This window comes from Podarcis raffonei, chromosome 8 (assembly GCF_027172205.1).
Source record: "Podarcis raffonei isolate rPodRaf1 chromosome 8, rPodRaf1.pri, whole genome shotgun sequence".
NCBI lineage: Eukaryota > Metazoa > Chordata > Lepidosauria > Squamata > Lacertidae > Podarcis > Podarcis raffonei.
Genome location: NC_070609.1, coordinates 13,526,128 through 13,552,009, shown reverse-complemented (window position 1 = coordinate 13,552,009; position 25,882 = coordinate 13,526,128). Strand labels below are relative to the sequence as shown.

Below are 25,882 nucleotides of genomic sequence, written 5' to 3'. Positions count from 1 at the left end.
CTCAACTTGAAGCCATTGGTTTGGGTCCTACCATCGAGAGCAGGAGAAAACAAATTTGCTTCATCTTTCATGTGACCACCCTAAAACGTTGACTTACTACAGCTGAATCTTCCAATCAATACCTGTTATACGACAGAGGAACTTGCATTTGGGTGTTTTTTGTGGTACTACATAAATTTAGCAGTAGAATGAAGTAGGGTTGAACAAAATACTATGCCAATTCTCATATTTCCTGTCAAATACCCTTTCTCACCATTCTACACATTCTGCAAATAGGAAACATAAAGATACAGAATACAGATTCTATATGCCAGAAGAGTTTATTTTGATCATGAATTTCACCAATTGTGAAAAAGAAAACCCAGGAGACCTGAGTCCCTCTTCTTACCACTAGGCTCCTAGTATCTTCTGCCACTACCATGAATGGTGGAATTAATAAAGAGGAGAGCTTTCCTCTCTCCTGTTTACCCTTTGAGGTCAATCTGTCTTGAAGATTTCTCAGGATCGTAGCATTTTGCTTTAACATTAATTAATGCAATATAGCCCAAGCTAAAGTGTTTTCCATCAAGGGCACACATGTCTTCAGATGCACAGCCTTGGAATTTGAGGTCGAAAATATCGTGGTGAACTAGGAAATAAAAAGCGTAAGTTTTGCATTAGTTCTTTAATGGGACCTTGTGGGGTGTAGGAATTACTATGGTTATTAAAGTTCAGTGTGCTTGGAACCAGCATACTGTATGATTAATCCAGCAGACACATATATTGCTAGTGCATGCCTTCGGAATCTTACCCTGTGAGTCAAATTAAGCCAAGCAGGCGGCATAATTTGTCCATTTTAACCAAGCAACACTCACTCGCCTTTCACCAACATTGTATTACATCACATTTGTGACGGGTATGTTCACAGCTGCAGAAGAAAAACTAGGAGTCTAGGAAATCTCTCTGAATTGTTGCTTGAGAAGCATGGCTTACAGTCACTGCCAGTCATCTGAATCTCCTGTTGAAAGCAATGTTTTCTACCATTGCCAATCAGCCAAGTGACACTGGTAGTAAGCTGTGCTGGCATTGGGATCAAAAACTGCATATTGCAGTTGATCCCTGCAGGCTCCACGTTTGGCAGGGATCTTCCTTTTCAGTTTGGCTTGAGTTGAAGCTTTGCTGCAAAAGCAGAATGGAGAGAATTGGGTTGCCTACTGATTCGCTGCCTTGAAGCTGGGTTTCCTGAAAACATAGTGATGCCACTTGGCTGGTAGGCATGCCACACCACACACTTCTCAAAGTCATTTAGAAAGCCTCCCAATGACATGTGTTGGGAATTAAATATAAGGGTGAGGAGCCATAAGCAGGACAAATCCCCCACTAATCTTTGCCAGCACGGCATTGTAAACATTAAATTACCATCTTCCACCCCTTGTATTTTGCTAGAATAAGGCTGCAGTTCTTTTGCACACTTCTAAGGCAGTAAGACTCGATGAACACTGTGCAACTCATTTCTGAGGAACAAGGAACATATTTGTACTGCTAGGACCCTTCTTTCTCCCAGCTTCCTTTGCTTTTAATAATAATAATAATAATAATAATAATAATAATAATAATAATAATAATAATATCTTTATTGTCATTGCCCCCTCTCAGGGACAACGAAATTACCTGACTGCTCCATAAAAACACTAATTAAACAATACAGTTTAGTACAGCAAGGAAGATTAGATGACTTTCAAAGTCCAGGCTTCCCATTCAGGGCCGAGATCGCTCTGGAGAAGAAGCTGTTCTTAAGACGGCTCATTCTTGTCTTCATCGTCCTGTATCTCCGTCCCGACGGCAGGAGCTCGAAGAGACAGTGACCAGGATGCGACGGATCTTTTACTATGTCCAGTGCCTTCCTATGGCACCTTGTGGCATAAATCTGCTCTAAGGTGGAGAGTGGGCAGCCAACAATGCTCTCTGCTGCCTTAACAACTCTGCACAACCCCATCCTGTCCTGGGTAGTACAGCTTCCGTACCACACACATAAGCCATAAGTGAGCACGCTCTCAATGGCACAGTGATAGAAGGCAAGCAGCAGTTTCTGCGGAAGATGGTTTTTCCTTAGAATTCTCAAAAAGTACAGTCTCTGCTGCGCCTTCTTCACAAGCCCCCTTGTGTTGACACTCCAGGACAGATCCTCTTGTAAATCAATGCCCAAAAATCTGAACGTTGTTACCCTCTCCACACAGACCCCATCAATCAAAAGTGGCTGGACATTGCTCTTCTGTCTCCTGAAGTCCACCACAAGCTCCTTTGTCTTCCTTGTATTTATGAGCAAGTTGTTAGCTCTGCACCACTCTGTCAGCAGCTCCACCTCATCTCTATAATCCGTTTTGCCCTCCCTTTCAGGGATGAGCCCAATCACGGTTGTGTCATCTGCAAATTTGACAACTCTATTACTAGGGTGAGTAGCGACATAGTCGTACGTGTAGAGAATATAAAGGAGCGGACTGAGTACGCATCCCTGTGGTGTTTCTGTGTTAGTCTTAAGCATATTAGAGGTATAAGGGCCCAACCGAACCCTCTGGGGGCGGTCTGACAAAAAGTCCAATATCCACCCACAAAGTGATAACAGAAGCCCCAGATCTTCCAGTTTAGACATCAGACGCTGTGGTAGAATGGTATTAAATGCCGAGCTGAAATCTAAAAAAAGCAGTCTGGCATAACACCCCCCCCCCCCCCGCTGCTCCAAATGTGCAAGGACGGCATGGAGGGCAATCGCCACAGCGTCCTCTGTCGATCTTTTGGTTTTATAAGCAAATTGGAATGTGTCCAGTCCCTCTGGTAGGCAGGCAATGACATAATTTCGTACCAGCTTTTCAAAGCACTTCATGATTATAGGTGTGAGTGCTACTGGATGAAAGTCATTCAGATCTTCCAGGTTAGATTTTTTTGCTATTGGAACAATAATAGAGGACTTTAGGCGGGATGGAACAATAGCCTGGGCTAGGGATCGATTTAAAATCCCAGTGAAAACTCCTGCTAGTTGATCTGCACAGTCTCTCAATACCCTTCCAGCTACCCCATCTGGCCCTGTGGCCTTCCTTGGGTTGATTCCCTTCAACACCTTCCTCATCTCTTCTTTTTCCACAGAGACTACTACATTCCTTTGTACTGATGATGGTAATGGTGGTGATGATGGCAAAGCCTTCCCAGGGAGTGGTGGTGGTAGTGGTAAAACCTCAGCAGGTGTTGCTGCAGATGTTACTTCAAAACGGGCAAAAAATGCATTCAAATCCTCTGCGAGGGATGCCCCTCCCTCGTCTGCCAGGGAATTCTTGGATTTATACCCTGTTAATTCTTGTACACCTTGCCACACCTGCCTGGTGTTGTTACTTTGTAGATGATTCTCCAGCCGCTGTCTATACGCCTCCTTTGCTACATGGATACCTCTCTTTAGATCCGCTCTAGCTAAGCTGTACAGCGACTTATTTCCACTTCTGAAAGCAGTATTTTTGCCTTTAGCAACCCCTGGACCTCCCTTGTCATCCATGGCTTCCTGTTTGGGTAGATCTTTATCCGGCGCCTCTGTGTTACATTGTCAGTGCAGAACCTAATATAGTCCAACACTTGCTCAATATGAGTCTCTACATCCTGTTGGGCGAATACCTCCCAATCGGTGTCATGAAAACAGTCTTGTAGTTGTTGGGATGCTTCAGCTGGCCATATTGTAATATCCCTCTTTATAGCTGGAGTCCGTTTCCTCAATGGAATATATTCAGGAGTCAGGAGCAGGGACACATGATCAGATTGGCCTAGATGTGCCAATGGTTCGGCCTTATAGGCCTGTTTGACATTTGTATACAGCCTGTCCAGAGTCTTTTCTCCCCTGGTTGCACACTTTATGTGTTGATAGAATTTAGGTAGGACCACTTTCAAATCTGCCTGGTTAAAATCCCCGCATACAAGAAATGCAGCCTCGGGATACTTGCCTTGTTGCCTGCTAATGGCATCATGCAGAAGACCCATTGCCTCATTGATGTTCGCATCAGGTGCAATGTATACTATAGTTATCAATACTGCTGTAAATTCTTGGGGGATATATATAGGTCTGCATTTAAGCATCATAAATTCCACAGTTGGGGAGCAATGACTAGCTATCACAGCGTGGTTTGTGCACCAGCTGTTATTCACGTATGCACACAAACCTCCCCCCCTTCTTTTACCAGAATCCTCTGTTCTATCATGGCGGAACACTGTATAGCCTGTTAGTTCTATGGCTGAGTCAGGAATAATTGGTGTCAGCCAAGTTTCTGTAAGCAGCAGAAGACAGCATTCACTCACAGTTTTCTCCGTTGCTATCCACAGTTTCCACTCCTCCAGCTTATTCACCAAAGATCTCACATTCGCATAGAAAATGCTGGGAAGCGGTAAGTTATAATGTTGTGTCTTCAACCTTAATTGCCTTAATCGCCTTCCTCCTCTGCAGCCTCTCTTCTGTTTACGGTCTCTCCTGTGTCTCTTTACTCCCCAGTTCTTTGAAGTCAAAAAATCTTCCTTGCAGACGTGGAGACACTCACAATTTGTGCAGCACTCACTCCGTAGCCGAATAGATAACATGTCCTGCCGACTATAAACAAGTCTATTTTGGCAGGACAAAAAAGCCAAATTCTGAGTTGAGGAGCAACCAGCCGCTGCATCTACACGCGCCACCATCTTCCCAAAGGAAGGTGTCCAAGGTGTGTGGCAGAACACAGTCCTCCTGGACCAGCACCCAATGGTTCATACTGCTATGAGGAGGAGCAGTGATGTGCTGGCTGGTCCTGCACCCTCCCTTGAGTCCCTCTGCTCTGATGCCCCTTGTGCATTAGAAGAAAAGGTGTGCTGTAAGGAGCCTTTTGTACTTTTGTAAGGTGCCCACAAAATGTAAAACCCTGCCATGAATGAGTCTGTCCCATCTAGTTCTTATAGAATTCTAACAGGTAGATTGGAATCCAAAACAGGACAAGAGCATCCTCTTTCCCTCAGAGAAAGAAATCAAAGATATAAACATATAAAATGCAAACAAAGTTAAGTCAGTGCTTTTTTGGCAGTAAGAAAGAGACAGAGAGGAGTGGACTTTCTTGGATGATTGGCAATATTACTCACTCATAAGTATACTAAAATAGTCAATGCACTTGGTCTCATAGGCAAGGCAGCTGACATTCCCCTGACTTTGACAATTCTGTGGTGCTCTAGTTATGACCATGCTGTAGCAGGCTGGGCACTGTAGACCATTGGGGGGAAGATCCTCACGAGGTGGAACTACCAAAGCAAAAACCTACAGTTAGCATATTGATAGACCTCATTCCCCACTCTCTTTATTGTTAACATCACTTCACTTTTTTCATGCCTTCTAGTAACTTAATACCATAGCTGGAATTGAACCTCCACATTGTGTCCTACAACTGCCATCAGCTTTGCAGATTAGGATTGTCTCTTGATCATCTCTGAATAATGCATCAGGCAAACTATCTGCTGTTTCTAGACTTCCATATCCGAAGGTACTGACAGCTGCTTTCCCTTGGAGGCAATATCTCTCCCTCCCTCTCTCTGTAAGTGCAAGCAAGTACTGGGCAAGATCAGAACCCAAATTGGGCAGTGCTATACCAAGATTTTCCATATTTCTTTCTACTTCTCTGCCTCCAGCGCCACCTCCTACCAGCATGAAATTTGACTGATGTAAGTAAGGAGCACTAGATTATTCTGCATCCTAAGAGGAGATCATTTACTCTATCCATTCCAGATTCAAAGATCAACTGTAGATACTCTTGGACCCTTGCACACTATGTCTGAATGGGCCAAAAGACATAAATGCTCTACTATGCCTGTAACTAGGTGGCTCTTATATAATGGTTTTACAAGCCTTTAAATTTCATAGATGTAGATACTCACGGTGGGGAGGCTCCAAATTGCACAGTTCTGTTCTGCAGCAGATGACCTTTGTCCAGAGAAATTTACCCTCGGCTGCAGTGACACTATAATCACCTGAGTGACAAAAACTGGGGTCCTCACATTGACGGTAAGTTTCCTTTTGATACCATTGAACTGAAAGGAGCAAAAGTAAATAAACCCCAAATCTCCAAAAATTCTAGTTAATTCACTCCAAATGTATTTATTTTTACTCTTCAGCGAGAAATTACGTAATTCACAGTTCTTGAACCAAAGGATGAACCCAAACACCATTATCCTTCAAAATCCCTATATAGAAGATCCCACTGATTACCACCAATTAATTAAGTAGAGGATTCACCCCCCTAATTGCCTCCAATTAAATATAGCAGACACACCTCATGGTATGCTAATTAAATGAATGTCTACAATTTACCACAGGCTACCTTGGAAGGGGGTGGTCTTGTGTAAGGGAAAATTTAGTGATTTAGAGCCTTGGGTAGAAGTTGAACAATCAAGAAAAGTTTTATTTACAAAAAGAATTTGTGAAACAAGGTTGGATCAGGAGATGCATTCTTTCAGGTAGAAGGTAACTTATTACTTAAACTAAATATAAGGATGTCACAGGCCTAAAGACAGTATTATAGGCACAGCTCTTCTTAAACTTCAGTTGCTAAAAATCAGTTGGTTCACTTAAGGTAGATGTTCAGGTTTCTAGTGAAGGTAGTATAATGCTTAATAGTTCCTCTCGTTCCTTTACTTAGATATAACAGGTGTTACAGTTCCTCTTGCCATAGATAGACTCTGTGTGAATGTTCAACTCAAATTAGAACCAGTTCTCCCTCTATCATATAATATTGTATCCTAATCACTATCTCCCATCTCAAATCTAGCCCTATCTCTCAACCTGAACCTTATCTAACATCTCAAATCAAGCCCTTTCTAACTATCTCCCCCAGAAACAGGGCTGCCATATTTCAAACAGTGAAAATCCAGACAGAAAAGTTGTTGAGCAGTTTTTGGCAAGATCACAAAAAAATGATGGTTCTGAGCTATTTTAAGGGGAAATTGGCAAAATCAGCACTTCCGACATGGGCTGCTATACGTCCAGATTTACCCAGACATTTAGCCAATTTCCGCCCAGACGCAGCTGATGAATGTGTTATTCCATATATGTCCAGGCAGTCCTGGACAAATGGCAACCCTACCAGAAACTGCTCCTTTTATTCTCCCTCCCAAAGTGCTGCTCCACCTCCCTCTGGCTAACTGTTTTGTTAACCAGTCAGAGAGAGGCTCCAGGACTCTGGTGAAATTTCTGAGGGACTGCATCACCAGGCTCTGCTGTCTATCAAACCATAATTTTCTGATTTTTGCTAATCAGTTCTCCAGCAAAACAGTACACAGTACATTCAAAGATGCAAATATTAAGGAAACATGCGTGTAAACAGCAGGTGGTATTCAATGCTAATCCAACTCATTTTGGTTAGTGAGCAAGGCTATTTTAGGGCCATTCATTTCAGTTACAGTGGTACCTCAGGTTACAGACGCTTCAGGTTACAGACTCTGCTAACCCCAAAATAATACCTTGGATTAAGAACTTTGCTTCAGGATGAGAACAGAAATCGAGTGGTGGTGGCATGGCAGCAGCGGGAGGCCCCATTAGCTAAAGTTGTACCTCAGGTTAAGAACAGTTTCAGGTTAAGAATGGACATCCAGAACGAATTAAGTTCTTAACCTGAGGTACCACTGTATTTACTCAAAACAGTACTTAGCTGAATGCAACTCAGCTATATTAGTTAAAAGAACTGACACACGTATATTGTGTTAAGGGGAAATGGTTTACAATCACATTTTTATTAGTCACAACTGCACAAAAATGTTTTATTAGGAGAAAATTGCTCTCAAATGTTGACACATTTTCATGAGTTATTTATTTACTTACTGTGCAAAGCACTATATAAGTTTGGGGAAAATGAGAAAGTAAAAGAAACAAAAATTGACACATTCACCCATTTCTAATAGAGACTGGAATAAATTTGTCTGTCTGGAAGATACTAGTTGAAAGATGTAGCAGATGAAAAGGGCATCTGATTTCTCTGATGGGGTGAATTTGCACCATTCTGATGATGGAGGAATCATTTGTCTAGGGTGTTATACAGACAGGTTTCCCTCACTTATTGCACAGTTGTCCCAGCCTGCACTTGTTGATCATTGTTGCTGAAGACCCACAAATTGTAGTGGGTCTATAAATTTCTGCTTTTATACCACAGTCTTGTATCTCAGGTTATTATTCCAGGGCATGCAGGCAATGAGAGAAATGGAAGCTGAAACCTAGTGATGCTCAATGTTCAAGGGGCCTTTGTGAAGCCAAGAGGCCATATAGCCCTTCCTTGTGTTCTAAAATTACTGGATACTCAGGATAAAAGGAAGATGTATCTGCTTTTGAGACAACAATCCTATTAATCCCCCCAAAATGCACAGTATATGAAGATGCATGGCTTAGTATCATTGCACTTTGATTTTACTATCCCCCTGCAACAAACTGAAGGGGACCAGGGTCTCTGAGACTGATGACATCACAACACACATCTTCTTTCACAGGTTTTTGATGTAAGAGACTGACTAGACAAGGAGGAATGGTGGGAGGCTACAGCCAGGGACCCCCCCCCGAAACATCAGAGGGGGAAGCCTCTGAGCCAGGAGAATGATGGTGCTATTCAAAAGACAGATCAGAGGTAGAAGGTGGGGGGGGCGGGCAGGCAGACAGGTTGGAGGCAAAGCAAGTAACAGACTTGAGTCAGAGTGAGGCAACTGAGAAGGAAGAAGCTGACACTTTGACAGACACCCAGCAGGCTGACAGTTCCATGGTTTTCCTCTCCCCTCCTCCCCTGTCTCCAAGAACGAGAAGGGTTTTCCATGTAGCAGAACAAAAGGCACAGAGAGCCCCGCCTCAGAGGAGACTGTTGGGAAGACAGCCAGCTGGGGAGGTGCTTTAGGATGAAGCAGAAGGCTCATATCCTCAGCTCTGGCATATGCTTCATTGGGCTAGACCTGTCTGTGCAATGCTCTGTTTATGTTTTGTGTCTTTGAATAAAGAATCAGTTTTGCTACTCAACTCCATGCCTGGTGTCTCTATGCCTGCTGTCAGGGACTGGCTAGATGACAAGGGGTGGTGAAAACTGTCTGACGAAGGGCTCCCCGGGGGATATACAGAGGAAGAGGATTTGGAGCCCGGATTTGGTGCTGCATAACTAGACACACCCCAGAGGAGGTAAAGATTGGGAGCTTGAAGGACAAGGAAAATGGAGGGGGGAAGCAGGTGCCCCCACAAGAAGCAAAGAGAGGAGTCAGACTTAGCAGCTTTACCACAGAGCCCCCCTAATAGTGTTTCTGTTGACGGCCTGCAAACTCCCAGAACATGGGATTTGATACACATAACTGTGCAGAGAACCAGGCAAAGATAGAGAGGGTCTCTTGGGACTCACTGTAGATAGAGGGAGGGTCCTGACACAGAGGGAATGGAGAGAAGTGGGAGGTGCAAGACAGTCTCAGCAACTGCTTGGTATAGTGTGTATTTTGGTGTCCCTGTGTGTTTTCTGTTCTGATTCTTTAATAAAAGACTAACTGCAAGGTATCTGGTGCTGCCTTGTCTCTCTCTGAGCTGCGGATGAACTGTGCTATGTGTCAGCTCCCTTGATACTTGGAATAATGCAGGAAGGAGAAATAGGGTTCTAGGACAACCATCTGTTTTCTTTGTACAATCTAATCTGGACCATCTGGTGCAGCAGCAAGAAGAGAAAAAAGCTACAGCTGCCACAAATGATGCCTGCATTGAATTTGTAATAATTTAATTAACTTACTGCCTCACCTTATGATGGAAGTCTAACCAAAATCAAACCAGAGTTCATGGTTTCTGATATAGTGCAGATCGCTGGTTAATGCATGGATGGCTAAACTGTGGCCCTCTAGAATTTACTGAACTATAGCTTCCACCATCTCCATCCATTGGCCATGCTGGCTGAGGTGGATGTGGGTGGTGGTCCAGCAACTTCTAGAGGACCATAGCTTAGCCAGCCCTGGTCTGATGCATGCCAGGATCTCTATGCTGAAACCGAAATGTGATTGAAAGAGACAACCAATGTTGGAGTAAATTCATGAAACAGAGGATGGCTGCTATGTGTCAGGCTAGGACATGAGGTGCCAGGGTTCAAATCTCCACTTAGTCATTAAGCTCACTGGGTGACGTTCAACACTCACTGCCTCTCAGCCTAACCTACCTCACAAGGTTAAATGCATGGGGGAAGTGTTAAGTATAGTGGTGTAATTCACACAGAAATGAAAAAATCTGTATGTATGAAAATGGAAAATGACTAAACATGTATTGGTAACACTGAGCATTTCGAAAGGACTCTGAGCTCCTTGCAGAGTTAATGATTAACTAACTGATTATTGTTCTCTGTTAGCTAACATGTCAGCGCTGTAAACGTTGGGTCATGAGAGAGGTACTGAGTTGAAATCCCCATTTCAAAAAGAGTTGCCTTTGAGTCTTTGCCTCAGTGGTGTGAAGATGCAAATAGAGTCATCTCTCTAAAAGCTACAGACAAAACAATGTATGTAAATGACTCTCCTGAAGGGAGAACAAACAGCCTTTAGACTGAAAAGCAGGCTGGAGAGAGAGAAAGCGACCTTTGCTTATAGGTCAGTTTGGATTATTTCATATTTTATAAGAAGCTGAGCCTGTGCTGGACAGCACAATATATTATATGGATATTTTTGATGTTTTAATTCTGTTTTGAAGAAAGTTCTGCCAGTAAAAGTTTAAACAATATTTCATAAACAACATTTCATTTTCAAAGGAGTCAGTTCTTATAATTCCAGTCACTTCAAACTGTGCAATATTTGATATCTGTAACAGGAAGAACCATGTACACCACCTTGTGCTTTTTGGAGAAAAGGTGGGATATAAATGCAATAAATAAATAAATAATAAATAATACTAATTTACACATGAAAGTCATTCCTTGGGGTGACCAAGAGTAAGTGAGAAGATTTCACTCACCTATATTGCTCTGCAGAACACCAGAGGAGCAGATTCCATAAGACCTACAGACACGATGTGGATATTTAACGACGTCACAAGCGTCATAGCCACGTGGCAAACGACAATTGGAACATGTCAGAGATGTCACTGCATAAAGGAGACAGAGGTTGCTGCAGGAGATTTCTTGATATGGTAATGAAGTTAGTGGTACATTGGGTTGGGATGAGACAGTCTGGCTATATAAAACACATAAACCCTGTATGCAAATATAAAATATATTTCAGATTTATTCTTTGAAATAGTGAAGTCAAATGCATGTTAATCATCCAACTCCTGTTTTCCTAACTAGTCAAAGTACTATAATGTGGGAGAAGATGTCCTTCTTCCTAAGGAGGTGGCATGCAAGAGGGTAGATGTGTGTTAAACTGGAAGGCTATAACTTTTTTTATTAATGATTGGGTGTCATATTTATCCAAGGCAATTTCCCCTTCTCCAGTAATTAGGAAAAGAGAGATCTCTCTCTTGATGAGTGCCCATGATTTTATGTTTTGAACATAAATTTAATAATAAATACATACATAGATAAAATTAATAAATAAGTAATATATTAAATAATAAACAAAAAGTGAATAAATTTAGAGCACCTCTTTTTTCTTAATGAGTCCTGAAAAAACTCTTGGAGGTGTACAGTACATATTGTAAATAAGAAAGCCTAGACCAAGAACACAATACACAGAACACTCTCCTGAAAGTGTCAATGAAAGTTAAACACAGAAAATCATAGCGGTACTCAAATTCTCTATGGCATTGAAATCTGAGTATCTGAGTCAAACCCCATTAAAGTTTTTGAAACTGTGTAGAATAAAAAAAAGAAGCTATACTCTCTACCATCAAGAATATCAGCAGTTTTTATCCAGGTGGAGTGGAATGTGCTCAATTAAAGTATATATTTTTCAAATTGCTACTATTCCAATGTAGCATTTCCATGCCTTGTGCTATATGGAATTGAATATCAGCATGTTTTAAACTACCTCTAGTTTCTCTGAACTGAGCTCTGCATTGCCCTTGAATAAGTGTCAAGAAAAGGGGATGCAACTAATTAGAAACACCAAAGTTTTCCCTTGGTATCCACTCCTAAGAATAGAGTATTCTAGCACAAGTTATCTGATCAAATGCTTGCCACTTTCCTTAACAAATGCCGCTATTGAACTGCCAATTTCCAAGGGATGCCCAACACAGCCTTCAGTGACTGCTACAACAGACAGACCTTGTATTTGTGATCAGCCTCAGGTAGAAGACATCACTCATTATCTCTTAGCCTGCTCCTTATATAGAGACCCAAGAGACTGCTTTCTGAAACCTTTATTGGCACAAGCATGTGGGTATATCAAAGCAGAAATGGTTTGGTCTATTTTGTGAAACAATAATAGCATTGTAACACAGAGAGTGGCACTCTATGCATTGAAGGGGGTTCCTTCCAACTTTAAAATTCTATGATTCCCCCCCCCCCGCATTATTCTCATCTCCTGTCCCCATTCTCACTCCCTCACAAGGAGCAAGGCTTTTCAGTGTCTTCTAAAAAGGATAAAAAGAGTCCATTTTACTGGTTCCTACTTACCTGGAGAAAGCAGAGCGAAGAGGAGGCAGGTGCTCAGATGTTCTTTCATCATTTTAGAAAAATAAGGAGACTCAAGAACATGGATGGACCAGTCAAGAGGACTGATGGAGGCAGAGGCTTACTTAGAGATATTTATAGGCCAAGGATTCATACTACAGTCAAAGTGTGGGAAAAATGGTTCAGTGAAGTCTGGCAATGGGACCTGTGTATTTGTCAAGAGAACAAAGAGAGACATGTTGAAATTCAAAACTCAGTGTTGAAATTAATTGAATGATTTATCTTTGAATGATTCCACTTTGATTTAATTAGCTGAATTATTCATCTTTGATTTCATTAGTTGTTTCAAGGCAGTTGACAGAATTATTTTTCTATAAAATTACGTTACAGTTAAAATGGTAACGACACCAAAAAAAAGAAAGAAAGAAAGAAAGAAAGAAAGAAAGAAAGAAAGAAAGAAGAATCTGGGAACAAAAAAGACAAGTGCAAAGCCTATATGGCAATCTCTCTCTCCTAGTCAAGTGCACCTGGCAATGTGCAAAGAGCAACTGAGGAAGACATTTTTGGTTCCGCTGCAGATTAACCTAAGTCATTAGTGCAGCCAAGCTGTGGGATGAGCCAATGGCAGTGAAGCAGTCAGCTGGGGTTTAGGGATGTAAGGTTGAGGTAAAATGTAAGCCTGTGTAAGTGGAAGTAAAAGACCATGATATTCCATGTGTGATATGTTGTGATATCAGTTATTACTGCCTACCAAGGAATTATTTTTAAAGCCAATTTTAAAATTCATTAATAGTGTAGCCTCTGCTTTGAGAAACGGAGTCAGGGGGGTTGCGGCAGACACAATGCTTCTGTACCCTGTGCCTTTGCCTACCCTCGCATTCCATGAGGAAGTGAGTGCCAGACCTCAGGGCAAACCAAGGATGAAAGACCATTCCTCTCAAGCCCAGAGAGGAATTCAGAGAATGGTTTAACCCCCAACATTCTCATTATCTTTATCTGCTTCTCCCTGCAATGTTGAGGGAGGCATCCATTCCTGCTGCAGAGCAAAAATGGAAGCCATCCTTGGACATATCTAGGTAGGCTGCTATGGGTGCAGACCCAATCCAAAAAGAATTGATCACAATGTCCCTTAGACAGACTCTCTCTATGATAAAATAGCATCACAAAAATGTATCATAAATTCTTGGCCTTGCAGCACCACCCAGCATGAAAAATTTAAACCACTAACTCCTGCAACTCTCATGAAGTAACCTTGAACACTGCTTGACTGAATCCAACTCTATACTTAGCAAAGTTCATGCTGCACTAGGCCCCTCTGTCTTTTCCTTTCCCAGAGGAACCATCAGTTCCTCTACAATATCACTAAATTCCTGTGTCAGGTGAGAACATGAGAACACCAGCCTGCCTCAGCAGGGCATATAAAGAGGATGTCATCCAGATAGTAGACCACCTCTGCCAAACCTGTCCACTTCTTGACAGTTCAATTAAAAAACAACAACTGAAGCATTCAAAAGTACGTTTGGAGCACAATTCAAAGTGTTCGTGCTGACCTTTAAAGCCCCCATCATTCAGCCTGGACACTGAGGTCCAGTACCGAGGGCCTTTTGGCGGTTCCCTCATTGCAAGAAGTGAGGTTACAGGGAACCAGGCAGAAGGCCTTCTCGGCAGTGGACCGTACCCTGTGGAACGCCCTCCCGATGGATGTCAAGGAAATAAACAACTATCTTACTTTTAAAGGACACCTGAAGGCAGCCCTGTTTAGGGAAGTTTTTAATGTTTAATGCTGTATTATATTTTTTAATATTTGGTTGGAAGCCGCCCAGAGTGGCTGGGGAAACCCAGCCAGATGGGCTGGATATAAATAAATTATTATTATTATTATTATTATTATTATTATTATTATTATTATAGCTGCACATGAAATAGAGCAACCCATAGGCAACATCTTCAGTGTCAACACCATCCATACCCCCCACATCTCACTACTTACCCCCCCAAAAGGTCTGTTTTCTTTGTTGACATCTGAGCTTATTGGGAATCTCTTCAAAGAAAGCATCCAAGGAGCATTTCTTATCATGATATGAAGTATAGGTAGAAAAACACCACATCTTTCACAAAAGGCTGCAGTCCAGAGCACACTGCATTATGCACTAGGTAGCCATCTGGCATCAGCAATGGAGCAAGCCGATTGGGTGCCTGGGGTGGCACGCATGCCCAGCGCCTAAGGGTAGGGCCAACTGCCCGTGGGGGCAGGGACAGCCCGGGCAGGATTGCTCCGTGGTGCCTCCGAGGAGTCTGCCTGCCCTCTCCCACTCAGCTGCCCTACAGCTGGGGGAGGCAGCGGGCAGACCGTTTGGGGCAGTGTGAAATCTGTGGGCGCCCAAGCCACTGTGTCACTCCCAGGAGAGATGTGTGGCTCCGGCACGCTGCAGGCCCCACGATTAGTGCCACCTGGCATTTTGTCACCCCCCTCAGTGGTGACACCTAGGGCGGACCACCCCCAATGCACCCCCTTCCTCCACCCCTGTCTGGCATGAAATCTCACAAATCAAGGGCTCAGCCAAACTTACCTTTTGCCTTGTGCTTTCCATGTACAGTTTAGTGCTTAAAGCTCTGCCTTGTGTTGGGAAATTCAGGAAATATTGCTTAACAGAAAGTAAAGTAGTTAGGTGTAATTCTAGAGTGAATATTTGAATAATTTCTTCTGTATAACTTTTGTATAATTGAAAGTCCTTTAAAAAAAATTATCCTTTCTGTTTTTCCTGCTTTCTTTTCTTTTGTTTCTTGTTTTCTCTTTATCTTTCAGGTAGTGTCATAGAAGGACGCTGATGTGCAGCACACTTCAGCAAAGATCAGAGAGAGACAGGATCACACAGTGATGATTAAAAGAATACAATTCTGCTGGTTCCTACTTACCTGGAGAAAGCAGGGCCAAGAGGAGGCAGGTGCTCAGAAGTGCTTTCTGCATTCCTGAAAGATTTAGCGACTCAGAGCAGAGATGTACCAAGGCAGAGAACTGGTAGATGCTGGTAGAGTCTTACATGGAGATATTTAAAGGCTATAGATTCATGATGTGGGCATCTCTTGGGAATAAATGGTTCAGTGAGGTCTTGGGGTGGGTACTGTGCGTTTGCCAAGAAGATACAGAGGGACATAGCGAAATTCACAGCTCTGTGCCAAAATTGGCTGATTTATTCATCTTTGAGTTCCATTAGCTGTTGCCAGACACTTCTCAGAATTTATTTCTATATAATTATTCTACAATTTACTCGTAACTTGTGTTAGCTTTATATTACATGGATGCCCTGAAATGGATATACAGCCAATGCCTGAGCCCAAATTCCACCTACACCATTTTTAATCCAGATCATTGTCTGTGTAAGTTCATTCTATTTCACCCCACAGTACTCACTGCACAGGGGAGGGTGGAACTGCAGACCTCAGGTGTATTGCCTTCACATGGGGTTGCATTACGATGACAGTAGGAGCATTTCAGAGTTGTCACTGCATTAAAGTGATAGAAGTCAATGCAGGAGTTTTTGTGAGATGTTTATGAACTTAAAGGTATATTGGATGGAGATGGAACAGTAAGTCTATATAAAACATGAAAGCCCCACTTGCAAGTATGTCAAATATATTTCAGATTTATCCTACAAATTTTAATTTTAAATTTGATAAAAATCAGAATATACAAGAGTTAAAATACTAAAACAGATTAAAATTGCAAAAACTTTCTAAGCATTTCAGTAGGCTTGTCTAAACAAGAATGTTTTTAGCAGGTGCTGAGCAGAATACAGTGAGTGTCCCTGACTGTTCTCAGTGATTTGACCAGGGGGAAGCAATCTTTTTTAAAATAATGACCTCCATCTGTTCCACTGATTTCAAGCTTTGCCTAAACTGATAAACTCTCAGACTAATATGAGTATATATGACACAGAGTCCTAAAACGTTAAAAATTGTAAGTACTATTATCTAGGTCTGGATAACCCTTCAACACCTTTTGTAAAACTAACAAATTGATGGGGGTGGATTGTTTCCATAAAACCTTATATATACAATATTATACATTTCTGAATATATTTCCATACACCCCAAAAGTTCTCTTCTTGGACAGCCCCACCACAAGTGTTATCATGGCTCCCTCTAACTAAAAGCTCTGCAAAACGTTGGTTCTATTCAGAAGAAATAAGGACAATTGCTCTGCAACTGTTTGCTATCTCTGTATTACCGCAATGTCCAAGGGACTATGGAAAGTTATTGTGTCCTTGATGGACAAAGCAATATACTGAAAAAGAAGCAGTACTGCAGCCTTTCCTATAACTCAGAATGGGTTCTAACTTGCTTCACATGAGTATTTTTTTTTTAAATTCCCCCATGCCTCAAATCAAAGGACAGCTAAAGACTCAAGATATGGCACAGGGGACTGCTGAAGTAGCCAAGCTAGATAGCGCTCGTGGGAATTGGACAGTGTTAGGGACATTGTGACGTGCACTGAATATTGGAGTGAGTGCCCCTGACTGTTCCCAGTGCTAGAAAAAGTACAAGCAAAAAATCCTGCAGAGTAACTGAATTATTTTCCTGAAAGACTATTACCCAAAATTCAGCCACTTAATAGTACTCTGACTATCAAAGATGATATGCAGCACACTTTTCCATGTCCCATTAGCTGCTGTGCAGAAGTACAAAACATCTTAAGCAAACAAAACAATTCAAAGAAAACAACAACAGGCAAACACCCAAACTCCAAGCAGCCGAACAAGGACTGGGCATGTCAGAAGCCCCAGAATGTTGCATGCCAGTTGAAATAGAAAGATGAAAAGTGGGGCAGTGGTGGGAAAAGATTTTGACTAATGGTGGGATTAAGACTTTGACCAATTCTCTTGTTCATTAAAATACTTCCAATGTTCTCTGTCCACAAAACAATTCAAGATGAATCAGAATTGCTATGCCTAGCTAATTCTCCTTTCATGCATACAATGGCCACCATGGATTTTAACACTTTATTCTTTTTAGTTTTCTAGAATGGGCATTCACTGATTAAAGTAACTAAAAGCACTTAGTTCAGTACTGTAAAAGGCAGGCCCAGGCCTTTTTGGCTTAGCTATGCCGTTGACTCAAATGAAAATGGAATCATGAAAATAAAGTTTTATGAGATTATTAATTTCTCCAACACTGTATCAAGGTGGTGTGAGATTTGTGAAGCATTATAACAATTATTTGCATGGCCCTTGAGAAAATATTTAAGGCATCTGTTATTATAATTCATGGAGGATGGTTTCCTATTTTCCTATAGGCACAATAATTTGGTGTGACACATCGTGGGAAAGTGGGCAAATCAGGAAAAGGAAAACAAATGTTCACATTAGTCCCTCATCAGAGCATTGGAAAGAGTGGTTGAATCAGTGAATGAGAATGTTGATATTTATTTATAAACTTCTTAAACCCCTAAAATCTCATAAGCCAATCAAAAACCTGGGACTTGAGTCAACACAATAGTGTAATTATGAAAGTGAACAAATAATACCACTTTGATGTAAAGTGGTTTTCCTTCATATGTAGCAGAAAGGCCAGAACTGTCTGCTATTGGGTGGTTTTAAATTGTTTAGGTGCCATGCCTCCATTGTTGGGTCCAGCAGGAATTGGGGGTCACTGGGGGGTGGATGTATCTGTGGAAAGTGCAGGCAGGCGTTGGTGGTGGGGTGGTTTTAAGTTTTGGAGAGGTCGGGTCATGTCCCAATTTCCCTCAGTGGGATGTTGGAGGCTCTCAAAGTATCTAATCAGCCGAATGTCTTGTTAGATGTATATTTCCTGACACCTAAAGATACATTATGAAGGTGACAGGAAAGGCTCCCTTGGGAGATCATTGCACAAACAGGAAGATACAGTCTTTAGGCATGATGGGAGGTATTTAGGAGGGTTTAAAAAGATGCATCTACAGAAGGTCTCCATTTAGCCCCACCTGTCATAAGTGCAAGTTGCTCTCTTGGAGTTGTCCATGATCCTGCAAACAATGGCCAGAAACAAGCAAGCATCATTGAGCCCTGTGTGCAGTTTCAGAAGAAGAGGAATAGTCAGGAGCTTAGAGAGAAAGTCCAGGGGTGATTATTTTCACCACCTAACAGCATCAGAACATGGGGAAGCTGTCTCACTCAACATCTATTTATTTATCTACATCATCCATATTTTCCTACATTTCACTGTATTTTCTGGCTCATGGATGAGCCCAGAGGGTATTGTCCAACTCCCTGCAATTTAGATGTTTGCATTGACACACTGAATGACAGTTTTGAAAGTAAGGGAAACAATGAGCTTCCATAGTAGCTCAAATGTGGGGATACAAGTCCCAAAGAAGTAGACAGCTGGAAAAAGAAGACTGTTTGAGTTTAGCACAGATCTTCAGGTGGGCTGTGGTTGTGTTTGCTGACATGCATATCCTATTAAACTAATGCTGGGAGTGAGTGGGTCCACAAAATCTTCATGGAATGCACACCAATTGCATCAATCAACTTGGAATTCCAAGGCCAGAATTAAATGTGAGGTTTCTTAGAAAATCACATCTCCATTGGTATCTCTCCCTATGCTCCACTGAAGCTGTTTTCCTAGCTATTGCCCTGAGGCTCATGTGGCCCTGATGCCAAGTTGGATATGGAAGACGTGTACTATCTGTCAGAATTACTTTGTGTTTCTGAAAAACAAATTACCTGATTACAAAATTGTTAATATGTATTTAATAACCATCACATGCAAAATTCAGGAGCTTAATTGTAGCTGTACCACTGAGGTGAAATGGACTTTATAATAGCTTGATTTGCACATTTAGAAGTTCTTTCAGTTAAACCATCTTGGGTCAATATTTATCACCATTTTTGGCTTTTTCTATCTAAAGTTGCTAGTGCATAAGATATCACAAGGTGCTTGGTTGCTTTCAGTTCAACAAACACACACTGCTACTATTCTGGTAAGAAATACTCAATAATACAAACCTCGATAAGATAAGAGAGAACTTGACAATAGCACATGGTACCATACCTTAACATATGACAATGCACAATTCCTCTGTGTTGCACTTATGTAGGGAAATTTTAATTATACATTTGAAAAAAACTGAGAAATAAAAACATTGTCAGCTACCCAGGTACTAGCATAGTCAAACTGAGCTTCTTTATTTATTCCAAAAAAATAAAAAAATGTAGTAATGTGCTTTGTAAGGTCAAGCTAAGAAAAACCAAACAAACACTTTTCCTGCTCCGTTTCCCCTTTGGTCCATCCCAGATACCCAGCAATGCTGTTTTACTTATACATTATTTCCTAAGATTTATACATGACTTGAATGTAAAAGAAAAAAAGCAGCAGTTACAAGCAGATAAATATGAGAAATCATCAGAATATACTTTAAATTACAAGCTTTAAATTACTAAAACAGATTAAAACGGCAACAACTTTCTAAGCATCTCAGTCGGCTTGTCTAAACAAGAATGTTTTTAGCAGGTGCTGCGCAGAGTACATTGAGTGCCCCTGACTGATCTCAGTGCTAGAGAAGGTACTGGCAAGAGACCCTGCGTAGCAACTGAATTAATTTACTGAAAGACTATTTCCCAAAATTCACCCACTTAATAGTATTATTTTACCAGGGGGAAGGCATGCAAGGAGTGATGAATGGACCCTGTGCTCTACCTGCAGCAACTTCCTTAGCAATCTTTTTTAAAATACTGACTCCATCTGTTCCACTGTTTTCAAGTGTCCACTAAACTGAGAGACTCTCAGACTGATATGTGATATGTGTAGCCGGGCTACTGCAAGCCTTTCATTTTTATTAGTATTCTCTATTAAAATTAAAAAGGATTGTGACTTTTATTCAGTATATTTAAGGCTTGCACTTCATACTAGCTTTAGAGCAGAAATGTCTCAAAGAATCCAATAATGTTTTGGATAGTGAGGGTAGATTTTCAGCCAACAAGTGAGGCAGCTGCCTCTTGTACTGGTGCTGGGGGTAATGAGGTAGGGTTATTGTAGGAACACGGACAGCTCCTACTTAGATTCTTGCTCTGAGAAGGCCTCTAAGTCATTGAATCATAAAATTCTAGAAGAATAGAGTTGTAGAGTTGAAATATATGAAGGTATTCTGAGCGCCATCTTGTTGAAGCTGCTGAAATACAGGATTCTCAACTAAATCTTAAATGACACATGGCCATCCAACCTGAGGCCTTCTGAGTATCCCCCACCCCCCATTTTTTAGTATCTTCTCACAATGCTATGACCAGCAACAATGCTCTCAGAGACTGACTGCTGGCCTTAATTTGTTACACAAATGTGAACTAGTACTGCTGCTACTCAGGTCTCCAATGCCTACGGGAAGCTGCTGGGTTTTTCTTGGATAAAGGGATATATTCGCGGTGAGACAATGCCTCTGTCTTTTTTGCTGTGTGGAGTCTAACTCAGATGGAAGGTGAATATGATGTTTTTATCATCTTTCATGCCCCAGAAAAAGGACTGCTGAGGTATTACCGGCACAGCTGGGGTCTGGTCGTGTGGGAGGCAGCCATTTCCCACCACCGGAAACAGGAAGCCTCAGCCCTAGTCAGCTTCAACAGGGGTTAATAATGAGAGTACATGTTGAGAATGGAAGTATTAAGCATTGGCTTTACAGTGGTACCTCAGGGTTTTTTAGATTTCAGCTCGGCGTTTAATACCATTCTACCACAACGTCTGATGTCTAAACTGGAAGATCTGGGGCTTCCGTTATCACTTTGTGGGTGGATACTGGACTTTTTGTCAGACCGCCCCCAGAGGGTTCGGTTGGGCCCTTATACCTCTAATAAGCTTAAGACTAACACAGGAACACCACAGGGATGCGTACTCAGTCCGCTCCTTTATATTCTCTACACGTACGATTGTGTCGCTGCTCACCCTAGTAATAGGGTTGTCAAATTTGCAGATGACACAACCGTGATTGGGCTCATCCCTGAAAGGGAGGGTGAAATGGATTATAGAGATGAGGTGGAGCGGCTGACAGAGTGGTGGACTTCAGGAGACAGAAGAGCAATATCCAGCCACTTTTGATTGAACAACGTTCAGATTTTTGGGCATTGAATTACAAGAGGATCTGTCCTGGAGTGTCAACACAAGGGGGCTTGTGAAGAAGGCGCAGCAGAGACTGTACTTTTTGAGAATTCTAAGGAAAAACCATCTTCCGCAGAAACTGCTGCTTGCCTTCTATCACTGTGCCATTGAGAGCGTGCTCACTTATGGCTTATGTGTGTGGTACGGAAGCTGTACTACCCAGGACAGGATGGGGTGGTGCAAAGTTGTTAAGGCAGCAGAGAGCATTGTTGGCTGCCCACTCTCCACCTTAGAGCAGATTTATGCCACAAGGTGCCATAGGAAGGCACTGGACATAGTAAAAGATCCATCGCATCCTGGTCACTGTCTCTTCGAGCTCCTGCCGTCAGGACGGAGATACAGGACGATGAAGACAAGAACGAGCCGTCTTAAGAACAGCTTCTTCTCCAGAGCGATCTCGGCCCTGAATGGGAAGCCTGGACTTTGAAAGTCATCTAATCTTCCTTGCTGTACTATACTGTATTGTTTTAATTAGTGTTTTTATGGAGCAGTCAAGTAATTTCGTTGTCCCTGAGAGGGGGCAATGACAATAAATTTTTTTTATTATTATTATTATTATTATTATTATTATTATTATTATTATTATTATTATTAATTCGTTCTGGAGGTCTGTTCTTAACTTGAAACTGTTCTTAACCTGAAGCACCATTTTAGCTAATGGGGGCCTCCTGCTGCTGCTGCGCCACCACTGCACAATTTCTGTTCTCATCCTGAAGCAATGTTCTTAACCCAAAATAATATTTCTGGGTTAGCGGAGTCTGTAACCTGAAGCGTATGTAACCTGAAGCATATGTAACCCGAGGTACCACTGTATTTTACTTTGTACTTGTCTCACTGATCATAAAGTCTTTAGTTTCTAAAATGTATGAAAGACAGAACGTAGTCCCCTTGCTTCTACCCTGACTGCCAATGTTATTTTGAGGATAGGATGTAGAATAACCTTCTGTCTTGTGGATTCCACAATTTATTTCAATTGGGTGTGTGTGTTTAATACCTATTTGTGACGGTGAGGCCTCAGTTGCACCCCTCTGGCACAGACATTGGCTCAGGCTTCATATGATTCTGATGAGCACTGCAGCCCTAGTCGGCATTGACAAAGGATTAATAATGAGAGTACATGCTGAGAATGGAAGACAGATCTGGCTGACATACCTTCCAGTAAATATCTGATTAGGACAGAAGCACTTGCATTTGGGTTTGTGTGTGTTTCTGTGCTACCATGTAAATATAGCAGTAGAAGGAAGTGTCGCCAACAACAAGGTGGGAAAGCCAAACATAGCTCAGTGGTATTGATAGATGCCAGGGACAAAGAGATATTTATTGAATCTTGTACATTTACTCTAAAGTGATTACCAAGAGCTGATGAAATCATTTTCTGCAACTTCATTTCTACTTGTTTCAATCGCATCAGATTCTTGGGAAGGAGTGAAGATACTTTGAGTTATTTGGACTGCTTGCCTTTGGTCACACTGTCTTGACTTGAACCAAGCTAGTCGTTTGTACCTGCTTCACAGCCTTCTTCCGTACCAACCTCATCCATATGCCCTGAATTCCCCCTTTTACTGGAAACCAACTTTATTTCTGGTACCTGACCATTTTTCCAACAATGTATATTTTAATTGTTTTCATAAATGTATTACAAAATATCACATAAACAAGATACACACATACACACACCCCCACCCTCTGAAATCTTGGCAGCTACCACATAAATATTCATACCTTTATAACATTTGTTTCTCTCTTAGATTCTCTACAAAATTATCTGGTTATTCCATCAGGGTTGTATGGAAGCATCCATCCAAACTGTGGTCAGCTTCTCCAACCATAGCATCAAGAAGTTCATGACATGGCCACAACATCTGGTTTTGTAGTGATGCTGCAGATAACACATTGTTTAGAGGCTTTTAGCTAAGATATGAAGTAAATAGCCACAGAATGGAAAAAAGGGCATCCATTCTTTCTTTCCATTCAGCACTATTGCATTACAGGTCATTTCCCCAGTTATAGTCAATTTCCATTTCCATACATTGTGATGACTTAGGCCTATTTCCTAAACCTGTAATTTCCTCCTCATTTGTACACCCCATAATCTCACTGCAACAAGCAATCAAGATTTATAGTCTTAAGAGACTAATTAAACCCTTTAAAGAGTGAAAGGAAACTGTTATTTGTTTCCATAGCATATTTAAAAATTCTGAGTGTATTCCCACCCCCCATGTATTCTAGGACAGCCCCACTCCAATGATGTACTGTCCCGCTGTGAATTAAATAGCTCCAACACATTGACCCTATTCCAGAATCAATGTGGCAGAATTGTATTTTAGGACAGCCCCACTCCAATGATGTTCTGTTCAGCTGTGAATTAAATATCTCCAAAACATTGACCCTATTCCAGAATCAATGTGGCAGAATCGCACTAGCATCCTATGCCACCCATGTAGTACCTGACTATCCAAGATATATGGGAAGTTGTTGGTTTATTGGCATATTTAGATATATATTGACCAATGCCTCTATGTTTGGTCTTACATAGTGTAGAAAATAACTTTTTAGGGAGGACAAAGTTAGTCCAGAGGGCTAACTTTTGATCTTCCAGGGTCAAAGTGCAGCTAAAGCCTAAAGTTTCAGTTCAGATGAATGCTCAAGTGATAAACTACACATAGATCAAGGAAAATGAGAGGTGCCATAAATATTGTCCAATGACTCCAAAGTGATATTTGAATAACAGTGAAATCATTTTCTGGAACTTGGACCTTCCTTTTTCCAATTGCATCAGACCCCACAACTCTGGCTTGAACCCATCCTGTTCATCAGCCAACAGGTGGGTTACTTGATACTGGATCCATATCCAATGCCTTGGTCAAAGCATACACCTGTAACCAATACAAGTTCTGGACTATTTCAACCCAAGACAGATCTCCTGTGTTCCTTTCTATGGTTTGCCCCTCACTTGCTATGGACACAGTATGCACTTGACAGCAAATTGCACTGGGGAAAGCAGTGCCACATAGATAGCATTGGATCCAATGTAGCATAGAGCCCACAAATCAAATTCTGCAGAGCCGATAAAGGAGGATGACATGCTCAATATTATCAAAAGGCACAGAGAGATCAAGCAGGAGAAGCAGAGTCACATTCCTCCTGCCACACGTCTGGTAAATGTCCTAAATTTTGGTGACCAAGGGTGCATCTGTCCCATAACCAGATGTGAATCCATGTTAGAATGAGTTTAGAACATTCTTCTCATTTAAGAATGCTTGCAGCTGCCCCTACAAAACCAAAATGCTCTTGGAAGCATGACTACCATATAGCATGCAATATAAAGACAGATAAAACAATTACATATGCTAACAGTATGTTTTATTTTGGCACTTCCAGATCACAATGCTCTTACCCTGAATGGTCTGTAGTGCCCAGCCTGCTTCACTTACAAAGATAAAAATTGTCTGAATGATGAGATCATCGACTCCCAAGGGAATGAAAATCAGTGTGTTGATACTTGAAGTTTATATGTTCAGAAGTAAGATTGTTACTGACCCAGAAAATAAATCCTGCAAATTCCATAGCAAAAACATGCCCACCTCATTCTGTCTCTCCCTCCCTTTTTTATTTTGCCACAAAAGTAAAAAGGAACCTTTTGTTCTTCAAATTCCAATATCAGCATACACACACACACACACACATACACACACACACACACACAGAGAGAGAGAGAGAGAGAGAGAGAGAGAGAGAGAGGTTTTGGCTTCATATGACTCTGATGAGCACTGCAGCCCTAGTCAGCATCAACAGGGGTTAATAATAAGAGTACATGTCGAGAATGGATGAATTAAGCATTGGCTTTATTTTACTTTGTCCACATCTAAGTGATCACAATGTCTTTACTTTCAGGCACCAAGTGGACCAAGGCACCACTTGGTCCAGTCACCTGATTCAAACCTAGGAGCACTTTGTTCTATTAATCCATTCAAATTATATTTCAGTCTGTCTCTAAACATATAATTGTCATTGCAATTATATGTCTTATGGGTGAGTCATATGTCTATCTTTGTAGAAGGCAGTCCTGAATTTGATGAACAGTCAGAACACAACCCTCTCCTTCAAGGCATCCTTCATTTGAAAGCTTCTCTGGTCCAGTTCTGGTTTAAAGACCAAGAACAATAAGCAGAGAGAATAGGGCTTTCCATCAGCCACTAGAATCGGGA

General features: G+C 41.6%; 1 protein-coding gene across 1 annotated transcript; it reads right to left on the bottom strand.

The window, feature by feature from the left end:
- Positions 1–319: 319 nt before the first annotated feature.
- Positions 320–12,778, bottom strand: LOC128418373 (phospholipase A2 inhibitor NAI-like). The gene is made up of 5 exons (XM_053397983.1): positions 12,558–12,778; positions 10,958–11,086; positions 5,902–6,054; positions 5,116–5,271; positions 320–628 (listed from the first exon to the last, which is right to left on the bottom strand). The coding sequence occupies exons 1-5, from the start codon at positions 12,607–12,609 to the stop codon at positions 465–467; spliced, it is 654 nt and encodes a 217-aa protein (XP_053253958.1). The 5' UTR covers positions 12,610–12,778; the 3' UTR covers positions 320–464.
- Between the last annotated feature and the right edge of the window lie 13,104 nt (positions 12,779–25,882).

What these genes read in the sequence shown, in the direction of transcription:
- LOC128418373 (XM_053397983.1), bottom strand. Translation starts at nt 12,609, where the DNA reads ATGATGAAAGAACATCTGAGCACCTGCCTCCTCTTCGCTCTGCTTTCT. An exon ending in CTTCGCTCTGCTTTCTCCAG is followed by an intron (nt 11,087 to 12,557) that starts GTAAGTAGGAAC and finishes TCCTTTATGCAG; the next exon opens with TGACATCTCTGACATGTTCC. An exon ending in TGTTCTGCAGAGCAATATAG is followed by an intron (nt 6,055 to 10,957) that starts GTGAGTGAAATC and finishes TGCTCCTTTCAG; the next exon opens with TTCAATGGTATCAAAAGGAA.